Source organism: Solanum stenotomum, chromosome 9 (assembly GCF_019186545.1).
Source record: "Solanum stenotomum isolate F172 chromosome 9, ASM1918654v1, whole genome shotgun sequence".
Classification (NCBI taxonomy): Eukaryota; Viridiplantae; Streptophyta; class Magnoliopsida; order Solanales; family Solanaceae; genus Solanum; species Solanum stenotomum.
Genome location: NC_064290.1, coordinates 684776 through 705077, shown reverse-complemented (window position 1 = coordinate 705077; position 20302 = coordinate 684776). Strand labels below are relative to the sequence as shown.

Here is a 20302-nt window from a genome sequence, read left to right as displayed (position 1 = left end):
TACATTAAGGATTATTTCAATCAAGTAAAACACATTAAGGACTATAATAAAGCGTTACTCATACATTAAGGACCATTTTGGTCATATTCTCTATTTACTAGACCCCATCAAACTCCACTTGTAGAATCACACATGATATGTTGTTGTATGGGACAAAGTGTTGATCAATTAAGAACTTTCACACTCAAAAAATGAAAGTATTGCAAAAATGAGAATGTTGCGATGAAGGTGTGGGAATATTAGGAGAGATAGGATTAGAAATGATGATATTCGAGATAAGGTGGGAGAGGCTTCGATGAAGGACAAGATGTAGAAAGTGAGACTGAGATGATTTTGACATGTGAAAAATCCAACAGAGGTTATTATGACCATATTTGATAATATTTTAGTTGATATGTATAAAATTCAGCACATCAAATATAATATTTGATTTTCAATTTACAATCTCACACATATATATAAGAGAATTTATGTATTTTTATATGAAATAAAAAATAAAATGATTAATGCATAAATACGTAAATCTTATATAACTAAATCGTTTATAACTATTTTTTACATTATTAATACGAGCCACCAAACAATCCCTAATGTAACATGCTTTTTTGGGGGGTAAAGTTAAAGGCATTGGATAAAGAGCATGTATCCCACTTGTTAACTAGATGAAAAAAAAAATAAAAAAATAAAAAAACTTAAATATCTCAATAAACATTAATGATGGAACTCGTGGATGGGCTATTAATAAGGCTCCAAAAGAGGAATGACAAATGATTATATATTCAACACACTTTCTAAATAGTTTGGGTGAAATACATAAACACCCCCTTAAGTAGTTAAGTTGGCAATAAATATAGTTTAGATGTGAACTCATGATGTGATTCTAGAGGTTAGAGCACTAAATTGAACCACAATTAAATAAGGGGATAAGTAAGATAGGATATGATTAAAAAATAAGAATGAGAGGAATAGACTTTAGAAGAATTAAGGGATAACTAAGAAAAATGAACTTTATAGGTAGAAAAATCTTACTTGAGTATCCAAGAGAGGTTCAATAAAGAGATATAAGGGAATGCTCTCATCATAAACTCACACACATGGTTTTTCTCTATCTTCAAAGTTAGTTAACCCTAATATGAAAACTTAATTAGGACTATTTATACTAGTCCTTAAAATAGTCACTTGAGCATATTGGTGATCTTGAAGTCCTCCAAACTCATGATAGTTGGAAGAATGATCCAAAGTCATTGATGACCTTTGTGGTTGTTATATATGAAATTTAAAATCTCTTTTTAATGAATTTTCCATGACACTTTAATCTCTTCATTGGTGATTGAAAGCTTCATATCTATGGTAGCTCAGTAGACCCTCACTGTTGCTATCATTCCTGCTACCTTGTTTTGCATCAAATCACTTCATAATATGTATATTTTGAATTCTAATAGGTGTGAATGAAAAAGAAACAGTTGTGACTTTTTCAAACAATTGTTACTTTTATAAAGAGTTTCAATTTTTTCGAAAGATTGTGACTTTTCTGAAAAGTTATGACTTTTCATAAAGGTTGTGATTTTTTCAAAGAGTTGTAACATTTCCGATAAAGCATAATAAGTACATATTCATACCATCATTTGTTGTCTAAAAATAGAGGGGTTTCCTCTCATTTCAACAATGAATTTTCTTAACTTCTTTTTATTCTGCACAAATAGATTTTAGTGTACTTTAATGTCATTGAGTGGTTCGTTGACACCGTGGTTTTAGATACTAATACACCGGTGAGTAAGATCACTCAATCTTGGGAGGATATATTCTAATAATCTCGGTTACTTGAGGAGAATAATTTTCTTAATTATTGTCATTGATTGGTTCGCTGACACATTGTGCATTCAGTTGGCTCAATTTTCTTCTTTCAATATTGTTTCTGGTTTGTTGCAGATTATATTTTCTTTAGTAATTTTAATTTTTTGATTTTGAAAATATACTTTAAACTTTGTTGTTTGCTACGAAGTTCTGCAAAGATTGTTTTAAGTATCTTAGTAATATAGATAAACAACAGTCTATTGAGCATGCATAACTCGGTGGCATGCATGACACGTGAGTTTTACTTGTACCAAAGCGCGCGATAAGTTAATTATTTATTTTCTAAAAAAGAATAGTCTTTCTCCTGTTCCTTCTGATCTCGCTCCCATTGCCACCATATACCCTCATCATCACCACATCCACCACCACACGCACCCTACTCTCTCTTTCGACTCACCACCATCTTATCTACGCACCCTTACCCTTTATCTTCTCTACCCCCCTCCCCCTTCCCAAACTATCCACCTCTATAGTCATACTCCCTCCGTTTCACAAAGAATTATCTAGTTTGACTTAGCACGAAGTTTAAGAAAATAAAGAGGACTTTTGAATATGTGATCCTAAATTAAAGTTATGTCAAATGTACAAAATTGTCACTTAATCTTGTGGCCTTAAATATGCCACGTGGAAAGCTGAAATTAAAATGTTACCAAAAAAAGAAAGAGGTTATTGATCTTTTTGAAACTGACTTAAAAGGAAATGAGGTCGTTCTTTGTGAAACGGAGGGAGTATTTAGTTAGCAATGATCAACTTTCTCAAATTTGCTTGCCTCTTTGATAAATACAATATTTGTTCAACGTTGGTAAGCTATTATGAAAGTATATTGATTCTAAAAAAATGCATTTACTAGAGGCTAGAAGATGACAACGATGATTATGGGGGTTGTTAGAGTACTAAAAAGAATGTATAAGAGAAAGAGAAAGGTGTTTTAAAATAAGAAACCTAATAAGGGGACACCAATATGAAGAAGAAAACTATGAAAGAAGACGTACGATAGGGAGAGGGTTTGAGAAAGGATGACATGAGAGTCGGGAGGGCAGAATGTTCCATGAGATCTAAATAAAGTGTGTCTGGAGAAAGAAGCAAACGATGGACAATATTAGTAGAAGAAGACCAATGGAGGATGGAGGGAGGTAGGGTTAATACCTCAGATGGTCACTCAACTATCCACTTTTGCCTCAGAAAGTCACTCAACTTTTAATTTTCACTAAAAAGTCACCATGTGAGTAACTTTCTGAGGAAATACTGGATAGTTGAGTGACCATCAGGTATTAACCCGAGGGAGGTAGCTAGGGAAAGGGTTTGAGAATATATAGTATTCTCTTTATTTTAAGAAACTTCTTTTTTTGGATTAGTTAGAATCGAAAGCCATGTGATCTTCGATAAATTCGCCAAGTTATTCTGCATGAAATTCATACAGTTGTTTACTGATTAGTCATGAGTCCCTCCCTCCTTTCACCCCCACTTTTTCCTCTTCTTTTCTAGCAATAGCATCATATTGTCATATATTATAGTCAAAAAGTTGGAAGGTACCACATGTACCTTTACTAGTCTACTTGCAATTATTCCTAAAGATAGATTGCCTAGAAGAAACTCGATGAACACTTTGGACTTTTTAAATTATTATAAAATTGTCCAAACCTAACTTAAGTTGCCAATATTGAATAGAAAAACAATTTCATGGACTTAAACTACATTTCATTCTCAATTTTTTTTTTCTATCTTGAATCATAAATGTCATTATTTTAATTTTTTTTAACAAGTGTCGTAGTACGTGATGCAATAACAAAGAATAACGCTCATATGAGTACATTATAGTAAGACCAATATAACATCATGCTATATATATAGAAAAAATTAAATGTGAATATGGTCAGATACATTATATATTACAGCTCAAAAGAAAGAAAAGGACAGTTGTGGAGTCAAAACTATGGACTGGCAATATTAAATAAACTAGGTTGAGTTTTGCCTAATATTTTTTTTTCTTTTTATAAATTATATTGGAGTATCAAATATTAACTTATTTCCCATTTTAGATATACATATTCAAGACGTTTCTTTTAATTCAGTATTAATACGATAAACATTAGGTGTAACAATAATATTATATTCAATACAATCTCACTTACAATTTGTTTTTTTTAAAAGAATAGTATGTACTTAGCCTTAGTGCAGTTTATATGTTTTACTTTTCTTTTAGTCCGTTAAGAAAAGAATGATATAGTTTTATATTTAGTAACAACTTAATTTTAAAATATACTTTTTTTGTTTCTAATTATTTGTTCGATTTTCTTTTTTTTCCTTATCCATTTTTTACATATTATATCTTCAATTAATTACTTTGAAAAATGTAAACTTTTTGAAAATCTTAACTTTTTAATTCATCCACTTCATAATTATAGGGATAAAATGTAAACTCACTATGTCAATAATTATTTTCTTAATAGGTGTGTCAATTTAAAAATAGACAAGTAATTAGGGACATAGAAAGTATTTGAATCACAAACTTCAAAAGTCTTTTTTCCATTCTTAAATTACGCGCTAAATCAATCATAGAAAATGAAACCGAGAAAATAGTTATTAGGAATACGTAATTAATTACTCTCTCTATCCTTAATTACTTGTCCACTTTTGAATTGACACACTTATTAAGAAAACAATTAATGACATAATGAGTTTATCATTTTATCTCTATTAATTATGAGGTGGATGAAAAGTTCTATCTTTTTCAAAATAATTAATTATTTAATTGAGGGTACAATAGATAAAAAAAATATTTTTTCTTAATTTGTCAAAATAAACAAGTAATTAGGAATAACTATAAAAAGAAAATGGACAAGTAATTAGGGACAGAGTCAGTAAGTAGGAGCATTAATGGGAGGTCAAAAGACCGGAAATAGCCGGTGACATAGAGCGGCGAGGTAGGCGCACGTCACGGGAAATAGCAGGTGATTCGGTACCAAAGTCACGCAAATTGTCAATCGGGTCAACTACTAATAACCCGATTGCCCTACATGTCAAGTGTGAATGTGAATGAACCAAACACACTTATTTATTTAGCTTTTTGGCCTAATGATAATAGCTTCAAAGTAGGTGTTTTCTTAGAAAAATAATTTAAGATAAAAATTAGTACTACTTTATTTTTTGCTTAATGGACATGAATTTTTCTAAGATACACTTGAGAGAATGACAATTACATTCCTTATAAAACTATATTGTATTCTATCTTTATAATTGACATGATTTTTGCTAAAATGAGATTAATTGACTGAGGGAGTAATGACATTTACACCCTAATAAAGCTATATCGTATTTTCAAAAACAGTTAATCACAAAACTATGTGAGCTCAATTAACGGAAAGAGTAATGACATCTACACCACTTATAAAACTATATTGTATTCCATCTTCGTAATAGACATGAATTTTGCTAAGATGACACTTATCGACGGAGGAAGAAATGACATCTACACCCCTAATAAATCTATAACATATTTTCAACAACCTATATTAGATAGTTAATCACATAAAATATGTAAATATGTGAGCTCAATCAGTTATCCACATCAGGTTCAATGGATACAATTTAAAATTTTACAGCTTATATATGATTAGAGGAGAAGTCAAAATATGAACTTATCTACGTTAATAGACACTTAAGAGTACACACACAAGTTTTTTTCAAAAATTAAACTCAAAGTGTTCAATAAAAATATTTTATCATATTTATGTAATCAATTTTAAAAAATCGTAATTTAAATGTTTAATATTTACTGACATGAATATTACTATATTAAGTTTTAACTTGCTGCTTCCTATACCATCAATTCTTTCTTATTACGTAACAATAGAATATATTTTTTATTTTGATATGTATATATAAAATAAAAATGGTTTTATTGTAAATTAGAAAATTATGAAAAAACAAATAAACTAATTTAAAATTTTAGTAAGAATTAGACAGATTAACTTATGATTCATATTTTAGCTCATGAATTAGACAGATTAAGTTACGATTTATATTTTAGCTCATTTCAATCCATCTTATATAAACTGAAGTAACTTTTGAATCAACCACATAACTCATTCAAATTCAATCCAACTCACTTATTCGACGCCTCTAATTTTAAAGGCAGAGATTGATGATCACCCCTACTCTTGTTTCAACAATCTTTTGGGGAGGACTCAAAGGGCTCAGATTATGTTGGGGTGAATTTAAGGAATACTGATTATGATAACATGATCAAAACTTTATTGGCAAGCTTTTACTTCTATAGATACAAAGTCAAAAAGTGGTAAATGTCCAATCAAATTGTACAATTGTTGGTTTTCACCAAAAATACATAAATATGTCCCTCAAAATGTATAGATGAGGGAAGTGAATTCTATTAGATGAAATAACTCAATAAATATACAAAGCTGAAACTAAAGTTACTTGATCTTGCTGAACTCAGTACTTTTCGTACTAGCTAGTAATATAACCTGGCCGATAGAGTGCTACTAGTCGAACTCTATTAATTTATAGATTAAGTTATTACCAACGAGCTAATTCGTTCTAAAATATCCTTTTCCCTTTATCTAGAGGACAATAATACGAGTGCAGTAGCATTTTTGGAGAGTAAAAAACAAGTAGCTAATACTAGACAAGTGAGTTATCAAGTCTATCTTTTCCTTGTAAGTTTATTATATATTACTACTTCACTGGCATAGGATACTCTCTTTTTGCTGCTGACAAGCAAATTGCAGTTAAAAACAAATCTTATTGATATTGAAGGGGAAAGGGCTATGGGAGGTTTCATTTTGAACTATTTTGCATAGGAAAAATATCAGAATGTTGCAAGAACAGGCTCCTACAAATGAACTCCCTATCGCGAAAATACTCTATGAAAAAAGAGTTAACTACACGAATGCACTGAATTCGGCTTGTTCACCTGTTAGGCAACCAACAAATGACATTTAAAGGAGGAAATTTTAGCACCAATGCAGAACAGGCAGCTACAAATGAACTCCCCATCGCGAAAATCATCCATTAAACCAGAATATAGTACATGAATGCAGTGAATTCATATCTCAATCCGACTAGACAACAAACTGGTATAGCATAGAGAAGAGACACTATCAGAAGATACACCAAAAGTACGGATCAATATGCACTTCTTCAAAGCAACTAAAGCTCGACTAACAAGACATGATCATAAATGGAACGAATAAAAGAATTTCAGCTTTGGAGACGACTCAATGCAAGTAAATTGTCAATGTGAAACTGGACACTACTAATGCAGCAGCGGAATTGCACAAAATAAATATTAAACTATCTTGATCTTCGAATAGGCCTTTGAGATCTCTAACGTGTCACCCACGACAGTCTTGAGTGAGTAAAAGCTGGGGAATGTAAGTAGTAACTACAGCACTACCACGGTAAACATTAACCTTCCTTAAAAACTCGTCTTTTGGGTTGTTAGAATTGAACTCTTCTATGCGACAGTTATTTTGCAACAAGATTTCTCCATCATTCCATAATATGATTGGTTTATAAATCGGATTACAAAGACCAGGACGAGCAATACTGCTCATTGAAATTCGATGTTTAACCCAAGATTCGGAAATTCCATACTCCTTCATCCACCATATATCAAGATGCTCCCTCTTACAACTATCAGACATACACAAACTATCCCCTAACTACGCGAGTCTCAAGAACCAGGTTATAGTTTTTAAACCAGGCGGAGCTGGCAAATGCTTCACCTTTTCTGTCTCAATATCGAAGGAGTAAATGCTGACCATAGCAGAAGCATAATGATCCTTAATCCAATGAAGAGCACCATTAACAATGACATTGCCAAATGATCCCCGGTGAGGAAATGGACCTTCTCCCAAAAGGCCAAAATTCTCCAATTCTCATCAACTCCAAGAGTGTACACCTCTAGTTCAGTTTCTTCACGATACTGTACCGATCTCAATACTTTATACTGTCGAGAGGCTTGACTAGAACAAAATCCATAAACAACATCATGAATTCTTTTATCCCATATTAAGCTTAACATACTCACCCAAAAGGGGATTACTAATGTAGACAAATTGATCTGAATGCCTAGAGAAACCGACTAATAGACTAATGAATCCATCACACGATCCAATGTTTCGCCATTAACCACTTTCTAGCTGAGGGAGGTGAAATTCATTGTTCAACACAATGGGATTGATTTTAGGGCGAGAATTATAATCATAATCTGATTTGAGCTCAAGAATTGAATATACAGAGTGATAATTCGAAAACAAGATGCAGGGAAAAGGGGATCTAGTGTGATGCATTAACACGAATAAAGGGTCAGAAAATATACCATAAAAACTTGTACAAACCATTTTTACGCGAAAAATGGACTTAATTGGCAATCTTGAAAGAATTTCCACCATAATTTCTCTCGGAAGGTCCATAAATTTGGTTGGAGAGACTTCGTGTTTACCTTCTTCGTTTGCAATCACTCTTACATGAACTTCATTTTGTTTCTTCTTTGAGGTTTAGGGAAATGGGAAGTTCGAGATATTGCTGATGAGGGATTCTTGGCATCCATTTTTTCTCTGGTTTTTTCTTTCAGTGAAGAAGACAGAGATTTTAGCAGGGGATTTTTGGCGCGGAAAATTAACTCTTATCCCTTTAGGTTGGCGGGAGTTTAATAGAGGTAAATTCCCATTTTGAAAAATTAAAATGATACTCCCTCCGTCCCTATTTACTTCGATAAATATTTGATTTCCATTTTTACTCGTCATTCTTTGACAAGCGAAAGGATAATTTTTTTCTTCTTATTATACACTATCTAGGCGCCCTCGAAGGAGGGGTCCACAAACTTCTTCCTCGAAGGTCAAGCCGTAGTTCTTGTCCCTGGAAGAAGTGGAAGGAGTTCTCTCAATTTATTAACCTTGAGTTAATGTCTTTGAATAATGTAGTTAGTAAATGTGTTTAAAACTCTATTAATTAATAGAGATAAAATTGTAAACTCATTATACCAATTATTATTTTCTTAATAAGTGTGTCAAATCAAAATTTGACTAGTAAAAAAGAGACGAAAGGAGAATATTTGGTACCAATTTTTTGTGTTCCCTAGAGTATGCATAAGTATACACTTAAATTATTAAAAAATTGAACAAGTAAACACACGCCTTCTATATGACAATTCGCGTTCTACATTGTATCCTACATGTGACAATTCACGTCTTACATGACATCCTACGTGTATAATGCTACGTAGGACGTGAGTATCTATTTACTTGTGGACCTTCAAAATTAGAGGATATATTAAGTGAAAGTTGAAACAAAATTAAATAACAGATTCATGTATTATGCCTTTAAAAAATGTGAAAATTGACAATTTCCCTTTTGTTTTGAAAGTAAAACTCTAATTAACCGCACCTTAAAACTCAATTTAGCTCTCGAACTATATAATTCTCGTCACATTCAACTAATATAAATTGTTATTCTCCTTTGTGCTCCTTCTCTTAAAGAAGATAGTTATCTGATTTGAATGTTATATGAATGATTTATCTTAATTTGTTCTTTTGAAGTACTTATTTATATTCTAAATTATCAAATTTCATTTTTTTTTCTATTTGTTTTCATATCATATCATATTTTTTGTTAGTGACTTACCTATAGAATAGATAAAAAAATTATTTTGGGAAAAAGGGGTAGAAATAGTAACACTTGTTATGGAATCGAAAAAATAGAAAGAAAAATAAGGAGGAGTGAATGATAAGTCGCTTTATTGTTTCTTGAATTGATTTAAATAGAAAAATACATTACTAAATATAAGTCATTAAGCAAAATAAAATAAGATTTTTTTTTTTTTACGGATATTAAACTAAATATTCTATAATTAATATAAAATTTATACTTGAAAGGGAAGTAAATATTCTAAAATATTCGTAGACTAAAAAGGAAGTAATTCTATTCTATCTCATTATTACTATAGAACATAAAGTAGAAGGAAAATAAATTTTAACAATCCTTAATTTATTACTAATAAATAGAAAATCTTATTTATCCCAAAAAAAAATTGGTGCACCCCAAGATAGGATAAGTTTTTAAATTTATTTCTTATTTTCTTTTTTGTGAAAATGACTCTACTTAGGACTAAATAAAACAAAATTATTCTGGACTTAGGCAGCTTCTTGGTGATCATCTGATTTTTTTAAGCATGGCCGATATCACAAGAATGGGAGTTGTTGGGGCCGGCCAAATGGGCGCCGGAATTGCTCAACTCGCCGCCGTCAACGGCGTCGACGTTTGGCTTTACGATTTGGATTCTGAAGCTCTTACTAAAGCCCAAAAATCTATTTCAAATAATATTCAACGTCTCCTCACCAAAGGACAAATCTCTCAGGTATTATTACTCCTTCCATTTGAGTTGAAAGCTTTTGTAAATTGCTTGCTTTGAATTTTACGTTTTTAATAAGATTTTGCTTGCTTTGAATTTTACTTTTTGGAGTTCCGGAATATAAGGTCAGAATTGGCTCCTCAAATTTTATGATATCACAAATTTTGGGAATGTTTGAAAAATTCTTGTGAAAAAAGCTTATTTGATTCCCAAAGTTGTACTACTTACTCTATGGAAGAGTTGTTTAGGGTTAATTTAGGAGTAATTTATAAGAAATGTGAACAGTGATGAGTTATTTCTTGTGTTTGATGATCTATGATATAAAACAGGCAACGAGTGTGGATGCTGTAAAGCGTCTTCGTTGTTCATCGCGCTTGGAAGATTTACATTCAGTTGATATTGTTGTTGAGGCTATTGTGGAATCTGAACAAGTGAAGAAAACTTTATTTGCTAACTTGGATAAGATTGTAAAGAGCTCTGCTATTTTGGCTTCTAATACAAGCTCTATTTCCATTACTCGTCTAGCATCTGCTACGAGCCGACCTTCCCAGGTTTGCTTCACTTGGCTGTTGATCAATTATAGACTGAATGATGGCATATGAAACTTATTGAAAATAGAACAACTTTATTGATATGCAAATATGTGTGTTAAAGTTCAGTAAAGTGCCAAGATTCAAACAATTGCACTAGTCTTGCTTTATCTATATCTTGTTGTCTTTCCTTTTAGACTTTCGGAATCTCAATATCTAGGCACTCTTGCCCGAACTGGTAGGATTTCTTGTGGTTGTATTATGGTTGCTTTAGTGTGTATGTCCCATCTTTACTAGTCATCATCTGTAAAAACATATAGAATATTGGTAAGGTGAGGGAATTATCGTTCATCAGGTCAATGAAATGGGTGGTAATGTTGAAGGTGTAAGGCTCCTCACTGCTAACCAGAAGACAAGGGACTAACAAAACTTTTTAGGGGCTGCTAAAAAGCAATATTGAAATGTCGGTTGATGTGAATAAGGGTAAAGAAATATGTTTGAGGAGCAGCGGTCACAATAATGGATAGTGAACCGTATTTCTCAAAGTGATGGTTTGAAGAAGGATTAATTTGGTCATAAAAAGGTTTTAGTTCAATTCAGATTTTAGAACAGAATCAGGCACTTGTAGTCATTTGCCTTTCCCAATGTGCTCTGTCTATCTATCTCTGTGCCTCTTTTATGTAAACTCTAGTTACACGAATCCATCAACTGCTTAGAGTCTCTATTCACTGCTCATATATCTTTTCTCTTTTTGTGTGTGTGTGTGTTATGTTTTCATTGGCAGGTGATCGGCATGCACTTTATGAATCCTCCACCGATTATGAAGCTGGTTGAAATTATCCGTGGTGCAGATACATCAGAAGACACATATTGTGCCACTAAATGCCTGGCAGAGAGGTGACTGATAGGAAAATCCTGCAACTAGGGTTCACATAGATATGCATGTCTCCTCAACAGTTAGAAATTTTCTGTCATGAATGTTTACGCTTTCAGATACGACAGTCATATATAATCTACATGCCCTGTGGGTATAATATTTCCCAACGTTTCACTGCCCCCAAAAACAATCTCTCATTCTGTAGCTGCAAAGCTTCACCTTTACAGAAATGATTAAAACTCTCTCCTAAATCGTTTGGCCCAAATGTATCTTAAAAGAACTGTTTTCTTCATGAAGGCTGTTGTGCTTGGGCCAAATGTGTCCCTGTTTAGTGGTTGATAGATGTAGCCGAAAAAAGGAGAAAGTGGTCTTTGTTATGTCCCTATCTCAAGATTTGAGATTGTTTGACATCTATAGTATCTCTACATAAACTACTTTCTGATTTATCTATTATTTGCAGGTTTGGCAAGACAGTTATCTGCTCGCAGGATTACTCTGGCTTCATAGTAAACCGAATTTTGATGCCTATGATAAACGAAGCCTTTCATACACTGTACACCGGTGTTGCAACAAAAGAAGACATTGATACGGGAATGAAACTAGGAACCAACCATCCTATGGGTCCTCTGGAACTTGCAGATTTTATCGGACTGGATGTTTGTTTGTCAATCATGAAAGTTCTTCAAGCCGGTCTAGGGGACGATAAATATGCCCCATGCCCTCTCCTTGTGCAGTATGTTGATGCTGGTAAGCTTGGTAAAAAGCGAGGCGTTGGAGTATATGACTACCGTGATGGTGCTGCGAAAATAGGAGGATCGCCTCGACTCTGAACTCCTTGCCCTTGGAATTTATGAAACAAATTACAAATTGTTGAAACACTCCTTACAATTCAATAAAAGAGAAAAAAAAATGACAGTGTAATTGTTCTCATCTTATTGCATAGCTTCTGTTGTGGCAAGTCTAGACTTGTTGCCAATTCCTCCCTCATTTTTGTATTACATCCTGCAACTAATAATGATCCAAGTTGGTGTCAACGACAACAAACCCAATGTAATCCCACAAGTTGGATCTAGAGAGGGTGGTGTGTACGTGAAACTGTTCCTTAAGCTGGGGCCATTGTATTAAAAATCAATTTGGCCATAGTAATATTAAAGTAAAAGCTAACAATCAACCTTAATTAAATTAAATTCCCTAATACCATTAGTACGTTACCTTTATCCATGTGCTTTATATCAAACACATACAGTCAATTTCATATAGACTATATATAACAACATATTCGCCCTGAAACCTTCATTTCAGTTTCATTTTCTTCTCACTTCTTCACTAATTTCAGTTTCTTGTCCATTTCATTTGTCCCCCTTCTTTATTTCTATGTGTTTTTGTGACATTTTCTGTATCTGTACAGTTATTAAAATATCATAGTAAGAAAATCTCTTGCACGTTTTGAAACAGAAGAAAATTTCAACTTCCATGGCTCTACAGAGACATGTTCCAGTATTAGTCCTACTGCTATTTTTTTGGTCTAGCTCATCGAATGCTTATCAATTCGAACTTGGTGGCGTAGATGATTGGATTGCTAACCCTCTTGAATCGTTCGATCAATGGTCTCAACTAATGAGAATTCAAGTTAATGACACTCTTTGTAAGTATCATCATCCTATGTTAATCTGTTTAATTTGTTTATATGACAAGATTTCATGAAATGATCTTTGTAATTGTTCGTTTTTTCTTTTCGTGTTTGTATGTGTGACACAGTGTTTAAGAATAAGAAAGGATCAGATCTGGTGTTGGAGATAAATAAAGATGATTATGACAAGTGCAATATAGAACATCCGATCAAGAAAATGGAAGATGAAAACTCTGTTTTCGAATTTGATCGTTCAGGTAGTTTTTATTTTGTTAGTGGTAATAAGGATAAGTGTAAAGAAGGACAAAAGTTTGTTATTGTTGTTGCTGGTATGATGCTGCCTCCTTCAACTCCGGTACCATCACTTGCTCCTGTTGGTTCTCACTTATCTCCAAAGGCAGATGCACCCGGAAAGGTGCCAATTGGGGTGTCACCTGGCCCTGTATCGGTGCATGTTCCTCGGGGTACTAGTTCAGACTCACCTCAAATAAGTCATTCACCAGGGGTGGCTCCAACGTTGGCCTCGCCTGGTCCTAGTAGTTCTCACTTATCTCCAATATCTAGTGCACCTAAAAAGGATCCAATATTCGGGTTGTCACCTGCCCCTACAGGTTCTCACTCATCTAGTACGGGCCATGCACCTGAAAAGGCACCAACACCGGTGCATGTGCCTCGGGGTACTGATTCACACCCACCTCAAACAACACATGCATCGGGGGTGGCTCCAACACCAGAATCATTGTATGAGATTCCAAGCACTAGTACACATCAATCTCCTATAGAGGCTCCAACATCGTCATCATTTCATGTGCCTTCCGGTTCCCATTTAGCTCCAACGGCTCTATCACCAACATCAGCTAATGTGCCTTTGAGTAGTCGTTCACACCTATCTCCTGAAACTTATGCACCAGGAAAGGCTCCAACTGGTGCGTCACTTGCCCCTACTGGGTCCCACTTATCTCCGACAACACATGCACCCGAAAAGGCTCAAACACCTGCATTATCACATGTGTCTCCAAGTCCAAGTTCACACCTATCTCCATCAGCTCATGCACCAGCAAAGACTCCAACCGGGGCATCACATGTTCCTGCTGGTTCTCACCAATCTCCAACAGTTCATGCTCCTAGTAAGGCGCCAACACCGGTAACATCAAATGTGGATCGAGGTATTGGTTCCCACTCACCTTCCATCAGCTAAATCGTTTATAGACTTCTTTCAATTCTATAAATTTAGGCCTTTTATGAGAAATGACTAAATGTCAATTTACAATATATTAAGGCTTTGTTCGATCTTGAAATAAATTCGCTTATATTTCCCCAAATAGCACTCACATGAACATTACTTATATCAACTCTGCTCTTTTGACAGCTCGTGCACCTGGAAAAGCTCCAACTGGGGTGTCACCTGTACCAGCTGGTTCCCACTCATCTCCAACTGCTCAAGCACCTGTCGAGGCGCCAACTCCAGTATCGTATGTGCCTCGAGGTACTGGTTTATCTCCTATGGCACATGCACCTGGAAAAGCTCCATCCGGGTCATCACATGCATCTGATGGTTCTCACTCATCTCCAAAAGCTCATGCACCTGTAAAAGCACCAACACCGATATCCAATGTTCCTCGAGGTACTAGTTCACACCCACCTTCTATGGCTCATGCACCAGGAAAAACTCCATATGGGTCATCACATGCACCTAATGGTTCTCACTCATCTCCAAAAGCTCATGCCCCTGTAATAGCACCAACACGGATATCCAATGTCCCTCGAGGTACTAGTTCACACCCACCCTCTACGGCTCATGCACCAGGAAAAACTCCATTTGGGTCATCACATGTACCTTCTGGTTCTCGCTCATCTCCAAAAGCTCATGCACCTGTAAAAGCACCAACACCAATATCCAATGTTCCTCGAGGTACTAGTTCACACCCACCTTCTACGGTTCATACACCAGGAAAAGCTCCATCTGAGTCATCAAGCGCACCCGTAAAGGCTCCAACACCAGTATCATCAAATGTTCCTCGGGGCACTAGTTCACACCCACCTTCTACGGCTCATGCACCCGGTAAAGCTCCACCTCAGTCATCTCCAAAAGCTCATGCACCCGTAAAGGCTCCAACACCAAAATCATCAAATGTCCCTCGGGGTACTATTTCAAACCCACCTTCTATTACCCATGCACCTGCTGGTTCTCACTCAACCCCAAAAGGTCATGCACCTGTAAAAGCGGGGCCAACACCTGCACCCTCACATGTTCCTTCCAGTCCTCGCTCACACCTAAACCCGATTGCTAATGCACCTAAAACCGCTCCATCGCCAACAACTTCGAAAATATCTCCAAATCCTAGCTCAGGCCTGTCTCCAACGGCTCATGATGAACCCTCACCTTCCATTTCACCAACAACAGCGAAATCATCCAACGAATCTTCTCCAATTTCATCTTCTCCGTCATCAAGTACGCCGCGATCGGGAGCGAATTCCCCCCCGGAAAGTATTGCTCCGGCGTCCTCCGGCGACAATATCCCGGCGGACATTGATTCACCAGCTAGTTCACCACTCAGTTCTGAATCAGCAGCAGAGAAAGCATCAATTACTCCTTCTATGTCAACAATGTCACTCTTTTTTACTCTAATTTTGGGATTAATAATTTAACATAGAAATTAATTATACTTATACTTAATTTGGTTTTCTTCTTTCTTTTTGTGTTAGTTAATTTTGATTACTTGAATTACAGTTGTATTGGGGGTGTTTAGTTGTTATCTTTTGTTTAATTTTGTGTGTTACATGAACTTCTAATATATGAAAGTATACTCTAATTTTCCTCTGATTTACTCTTTTCCTTTTAACTTATTAACCTAATCTTTCTTTTCATATTAGTCAGTGTTTTTAGCTTGGACATATTTTTGAAAGAGAAGAGTATTCGCATAATTTATTGGCTTTACCCAGAGAGATGTTGTTTGTGAAACATCCTTTAATTTATTGGCTTACCTTTAATTAAATAGCTAGGTATTCAATATAGTCACACTTGTTATGGAGTAAATTGTTCAAATGTTCACTTAACTATTGAAAATTATATAAAATTAATTTTTTTGATAAAAAAAAAGTCATCACTTTTTTATCCCCATATCACACTAAAAGTTTTTATTCCCTCGTTTCAAAATAAGTGTTAACTTAACAAAAATGATGTTTAATTTATGAAGAAATATTTATATACAATGTATAGTTATATCACATCGAAAGTTACTTGATTGGATTTATTCGACTAACTTGTTATTATTGAACTACGGTGGTAGTGTAAAAATATTGATATAGCTTATGATATTTAAGAAATTAACGCAAAAAACTTGAAACATATTACTTGGAGTATTTCATACTTAGATCTGTCAAAAAGACATAAACAAGGCTTAATTAGTGAATTACCATGATCGAGAAACTAAAAAGGTGTGCAAAGTTGTACATCCCTAGATATTGATCGTGATTAATTACCTTTAAAACTACGTTCAATTAAAGGAGGGAAAATTAGCAAATCCCAAAACATTGATTGAGAGCAATGCTCTAAAGCTACGTTCAATGATTTAGTAGCTTCATTCATTTTAGTCGCCCGACTTGACATTTTCATTAAGAAACTAATTTTTCGTAGTTATGTTTGCTTTTACTTATTCAATATACTAAAAATACTTTATTTTTATTTGTCACTCTTAGTATATCAAGAAAATCATATTCTTATACATAAGTTACGTAGGAGTCAAGATATGCCTCTTATGGTGTAATTTGTGGGTTCTGAAATTAAGCTCTTATCTCGTTCAACATAAGTTATGTAGGAAATATGTTATGACATTTAAGTCATTGTTATATTATGATTATTACAGAATTAAAAATTATTAAATTTTAAGAGCAAAAATTAATCATCCCAAATAAGGATATTTGTGCAAAATCATAATACATAAATACATCATTTAACTTCACTTTAGCTACTCCTTTAGCTAACATCTATGCCCTTCAACTTTGAGTATACATAAGTAGACACTAAATCTAGTATAATATTGAACAAGTAGATACATACATTCTACGTGACAATATACATAGGACGTCATGTACACGTAGAACATAAATTGTAATGTAAGATGCTACGCATGACATTTATGTCTATTTATTTAATTTATACAAATTTAAGTGTAATGCAGATCCAAAATTCAAAGACATAAATAATAATTAAGACAAAGTTAAAAAAAACACGTTTATGTATTATGCCGTGTGCGCTTTCCTTCTTCGTGTGTGGGTCAAGTATAATGGGCTAACCTAAGTATATGATCTAATATGGCCCAATAAATATCATGCCATCCTCTTCTTCTTCTGTTTTCATTTGGACTAGTTGTGACTTCTGAGGTAAAAAAAAAAATCTAAGATTTATTTTCACACTTTTTTTAGTTCCTTTTTCTCCTATTCAAATTATTATAAATCATTAATATATTGAACCAATTCTTATTAATTGTTCTTGTCGGACAAGTATGGGGGATATTAGACTTTGGCATGGTTTTCCTAATTTCACAGTCTGAGTCTGACAAAGTAAAAAAGGAAATATTAGTTAGTTACGTTCCAAATTTACATCCATAATTCCACATGCAAAAAATAATACAACATTGGATGTCAACCAAGAAAAAGGAAAAATGAAAAAAGAGAAACAAGAACAGTATATTCAGTGTAATTTTATAAATATGATGTGAGAAAAACAAGGTGTACGTAGATCTTACTTTTATGACTCGTGAGATAGAATTGTTATATCCGATAATTCCTTGACTCAAAAAATAATAATTTAAAAAGACAGACTTGACAAATACACTAGTAAAAGCTACGGTGCTCCATCACTACTTCCTCTGTCCCATGATGAACATTATTTGTCTCATATTACCTGATCACTTATTAAATCAGGATAGAATTAATTAATTTTTCTCATTTTACTCCTACAATTAATATGACCTTTGGAAGTTTATTTCTTTTTTCAAGAGAAAAAAGGCAAAATAGTAAAATTGATCAAACTATTAATGATTTCTTAACTATCGTGTAAAATAGAAAGTGTCCATCTAATATGAGACGGAAGGAGTAATAATTAAAATAAATTATCATTGCACAAAAATACAATAATCAAACAAATTGCATATTGAGAAACCATGCATATATGCACCATAACTTCTTATTATGTACGTAAATACGTGAATTACTCTTTGTCACAAAAAATTCAAATGCCACAAACCACAAGTTTTTAACCTAAAATATCTCCACCACAAACCATTTCTCATGTCTCCACAATAAGCTTTACCTTATTTCTTCTTCATTTCACTTTCACATTTCACCCATCCTTTTAACCTCCTTTTCCCCTCATGTTTTCATTCTAAAGGAAGGGCAAAAACAACAAAAAAAAAATCTCACAAAAATATAAAATTAAACAAACAAACAACAAGAGTCGCATTACTCACATCAATTCCTCAAGATGGCCACTCGACCAATCTTTGTTTTCATGCTCCTTGCCACCCTGGCATTCGCCATGGTTGCAGAGTCCTCGTTCTCCTCCTCCTCCTCCTACTTCAACGACCCTGCAGTCAATACACTTGGCCACAGTTCTGGTGGTGGCCTTGATGAATTGATGACTGCAGGTCGTATCGGGGACACATTGTTTGATGATGAAGAAATGATGATGCCGACAGAGTCAGCCCGTAGGGCCCTCAATAGTCAGGACCACATCAGTTACAGGGCGATGTCGAAGAACGCCATCCCCTGTGACCGACGTGGCGCATCTTACTACCAGTGCACCCGCATGCAGAAGATTCGGCCTTATAGACGCGGCTGCAGCAAAATCACCAGATGCCAACGTCGTTAAAAACGTTATGTTTTATTCCGGTTGCATGGTACATTATGAATGTACCAGGCAACCAAGGAATAAAAATGATTTTTTGCGATCATCGCAAAAAAAATAAAAAATATATAAACTAATAAATACTCGGTGAACATTTCGTCATTTAATTGCGACTATATATATATATATATATATATACATAATATATATATACTAACATAAACATGGAATGGATATAAATTTGCTAATTAAGAAGATTTTGTTTGTCCATTCCATATATTATTTTAACTTCCTTTCATGATGTTTACATTGTGTACTTTTGTGCCATCATTTGAAGATGATTCATTGATGGTGAAGAATTTGTAAATTGGTGAAATAATATATTTACAGATTCTCCGTATATTTCTTCTTCATTTTTTAATTTGATATGTAATATTCATATGTTTTAATTTGTTTGTCGTACTTTCTTTTTTTAATATGTTTGAAAAAAGAATGTCTTTTTCTTTTTTAACAATTCTTTAATTCTAACTTTTCATATAACATTCGTTTGATTGACATTTTGGTATATTCTAAATATCTTTAGTTTAAGATCATAAGATTAAAAAAAAATTCTTCACTTTTTAAAACTCTATATCAAATTAAAATCAGACAAACAAACAAATTGATACGTAAAATGGAATCCACAACACCAATATGATATATAATAAAATGGTGCAAATGTTGCCCTCTATCTCCGAGACAATATCACAATGGCAGATCCAGAATTTTCACTAAGTATGTTCAAGATATAAAAAATAAATATATACTTTTAAATATTCAAAATGAATTGAGGCTTAAATGTTGATAACCAGATTCAAATTCAGCTGTTTTGGAAAAATCTGAACCCCTAGGCTAGTGTTGCACTTGTATAAATGGAGTCAAAATTTAATATATATCTATATAATTTCAAAAATTCATTATATATAATATTATTTTTCAATGAAATGGATTCATATGAACCCAGTTGATCCTACGTAGGTCCGCGCCCCTGATGTAACAAGTCTAATTCCGCCCTTGCAAGTTGTAGGGCAAATAGGATTGCGTATCGGTTGATTTGGTTCGATTTTGAAGTTTATTGGTTTGACTTATTGATTATCAGTTTGTAGAGATGCTAAACCATTATAGAACTATTAAGATATTGCCTTATCAG

General features: G+C 33.8%; 3 protein-coding genes across 3 annotated transcripts; all 3 read left to right on the top strand.

The window, feature by feature from the left end:
* Positions 1 to 9962: 9962 nt before the first annotated feature.
* LOC125875491 (uncharacterized) lies at positions 9963 to 12593 on the top strand. The gene is made up of 4 exons (XM_049556472.1): positions 9963 to 10234; positions 10558 to 10779; positions 11543 to 11655; positions 12096 to 12593. Exons 1-4 carry the CDS (start codon positions 10049 to 10051, stop codon positions 12463 to 12465), a joined length of 891 nt encoding a protein of 296 aa, XP_049412429.1. The 5' UTR covers positions 9963 to 10048; the 3' UTR covers positions 12466 to 12593.
* Positions 12594 to 13048: 455 nt separating this feature from the next.
* Positions 13049 to 15914, top strand: LOC125876072 (extensin-like). The gene is made up of 3 exons (XM_049557186.1): positions 13049 to 13280; positions 13394 to 14431; positions 14635 to 15914. Exons 1-3 carry the CDS (start codon positions 13109 to 13111, stop codon positions 15912 to 15914), a joined length of 2490 nt encoding a protein of 829 aa, XP_049413143.1. The 5' UTR covers positions 13049 to 13108.
* A 2836-nt stretch (positions 15915 to 18750) lies between these two features.
* On the top strand, positions 18751 to 19137 carry LOC125876071 (rapid alkalinization factor-like). Its single transcript, XM_049557185.1, has one exon. The coding sequence runs from the start codon at positions 18751 to 18753 to the stop codon at positions 19135 to 19137; it is 387 nt and encodes a 128-aa protein (XP_049413142.1).
* Positions 19138 to 20302: the final 1165 nt, after the last annotated feature.

What these genes read in the sequence shown, in the direction of transcription:
- LOC125875491 (XM_049556472.1), top strand. Translation starts at nt 10,049, where the DNA reads ATGGCCGATATCACAAGAATGGGAGTTGTTGGGGCCGGCCAAATGGGC. An exon ending in CTACGAGCCGACCTTCCCAG is followed by an intron (nt 10,780 to 11,542) that starts GTTTGCTTCACT and finishes TTTCATTGGCAG; the next exon opens with GTGATCGGCATGCACTTTAT. An exon ending in ACTAAATGCCTGGCAGAGAG is followed by an intron (nt 11,656 to 12,095) that starts GTGACTGATAGG and finishes TATTATTTGCAG; the next exon opens with GTTTGGCAAGACAGTTATCT.
- LOC125876072 (XM_049557186.1), top strand. Translation starts at nt 13,109, where the DNA reads ATGGCTCTACAGAGACATGTTCCAGTATTAGTCCTACTGCTATTTTTT. An exon ending in TCAAGTTAATGACACTCTTT is followed by an intron (nt 13,281 to 13,393) that starts GTAAGTATCATC and finishes TGTGTGACACAG; the next exon opens with TGTTTAAGAATAAGAAAGGA. An exon ending in AACATCAAATGTGGATCGAG is followed by an intron (nt 14,432 to 14,634) that starts GTATTGGTTCCC and finishes CTCTTTTGACAG; the next exon opens with CTCGTGCACCTGGAAAAGCT.
- LOC125876071 (XM_049557185.1), top strand. Translation starts at nt 18,751, where the DNA reads ATGGCCACTCGACCAATCTTTGTTTTCATGCTCCTTGCCACCCTGGCA.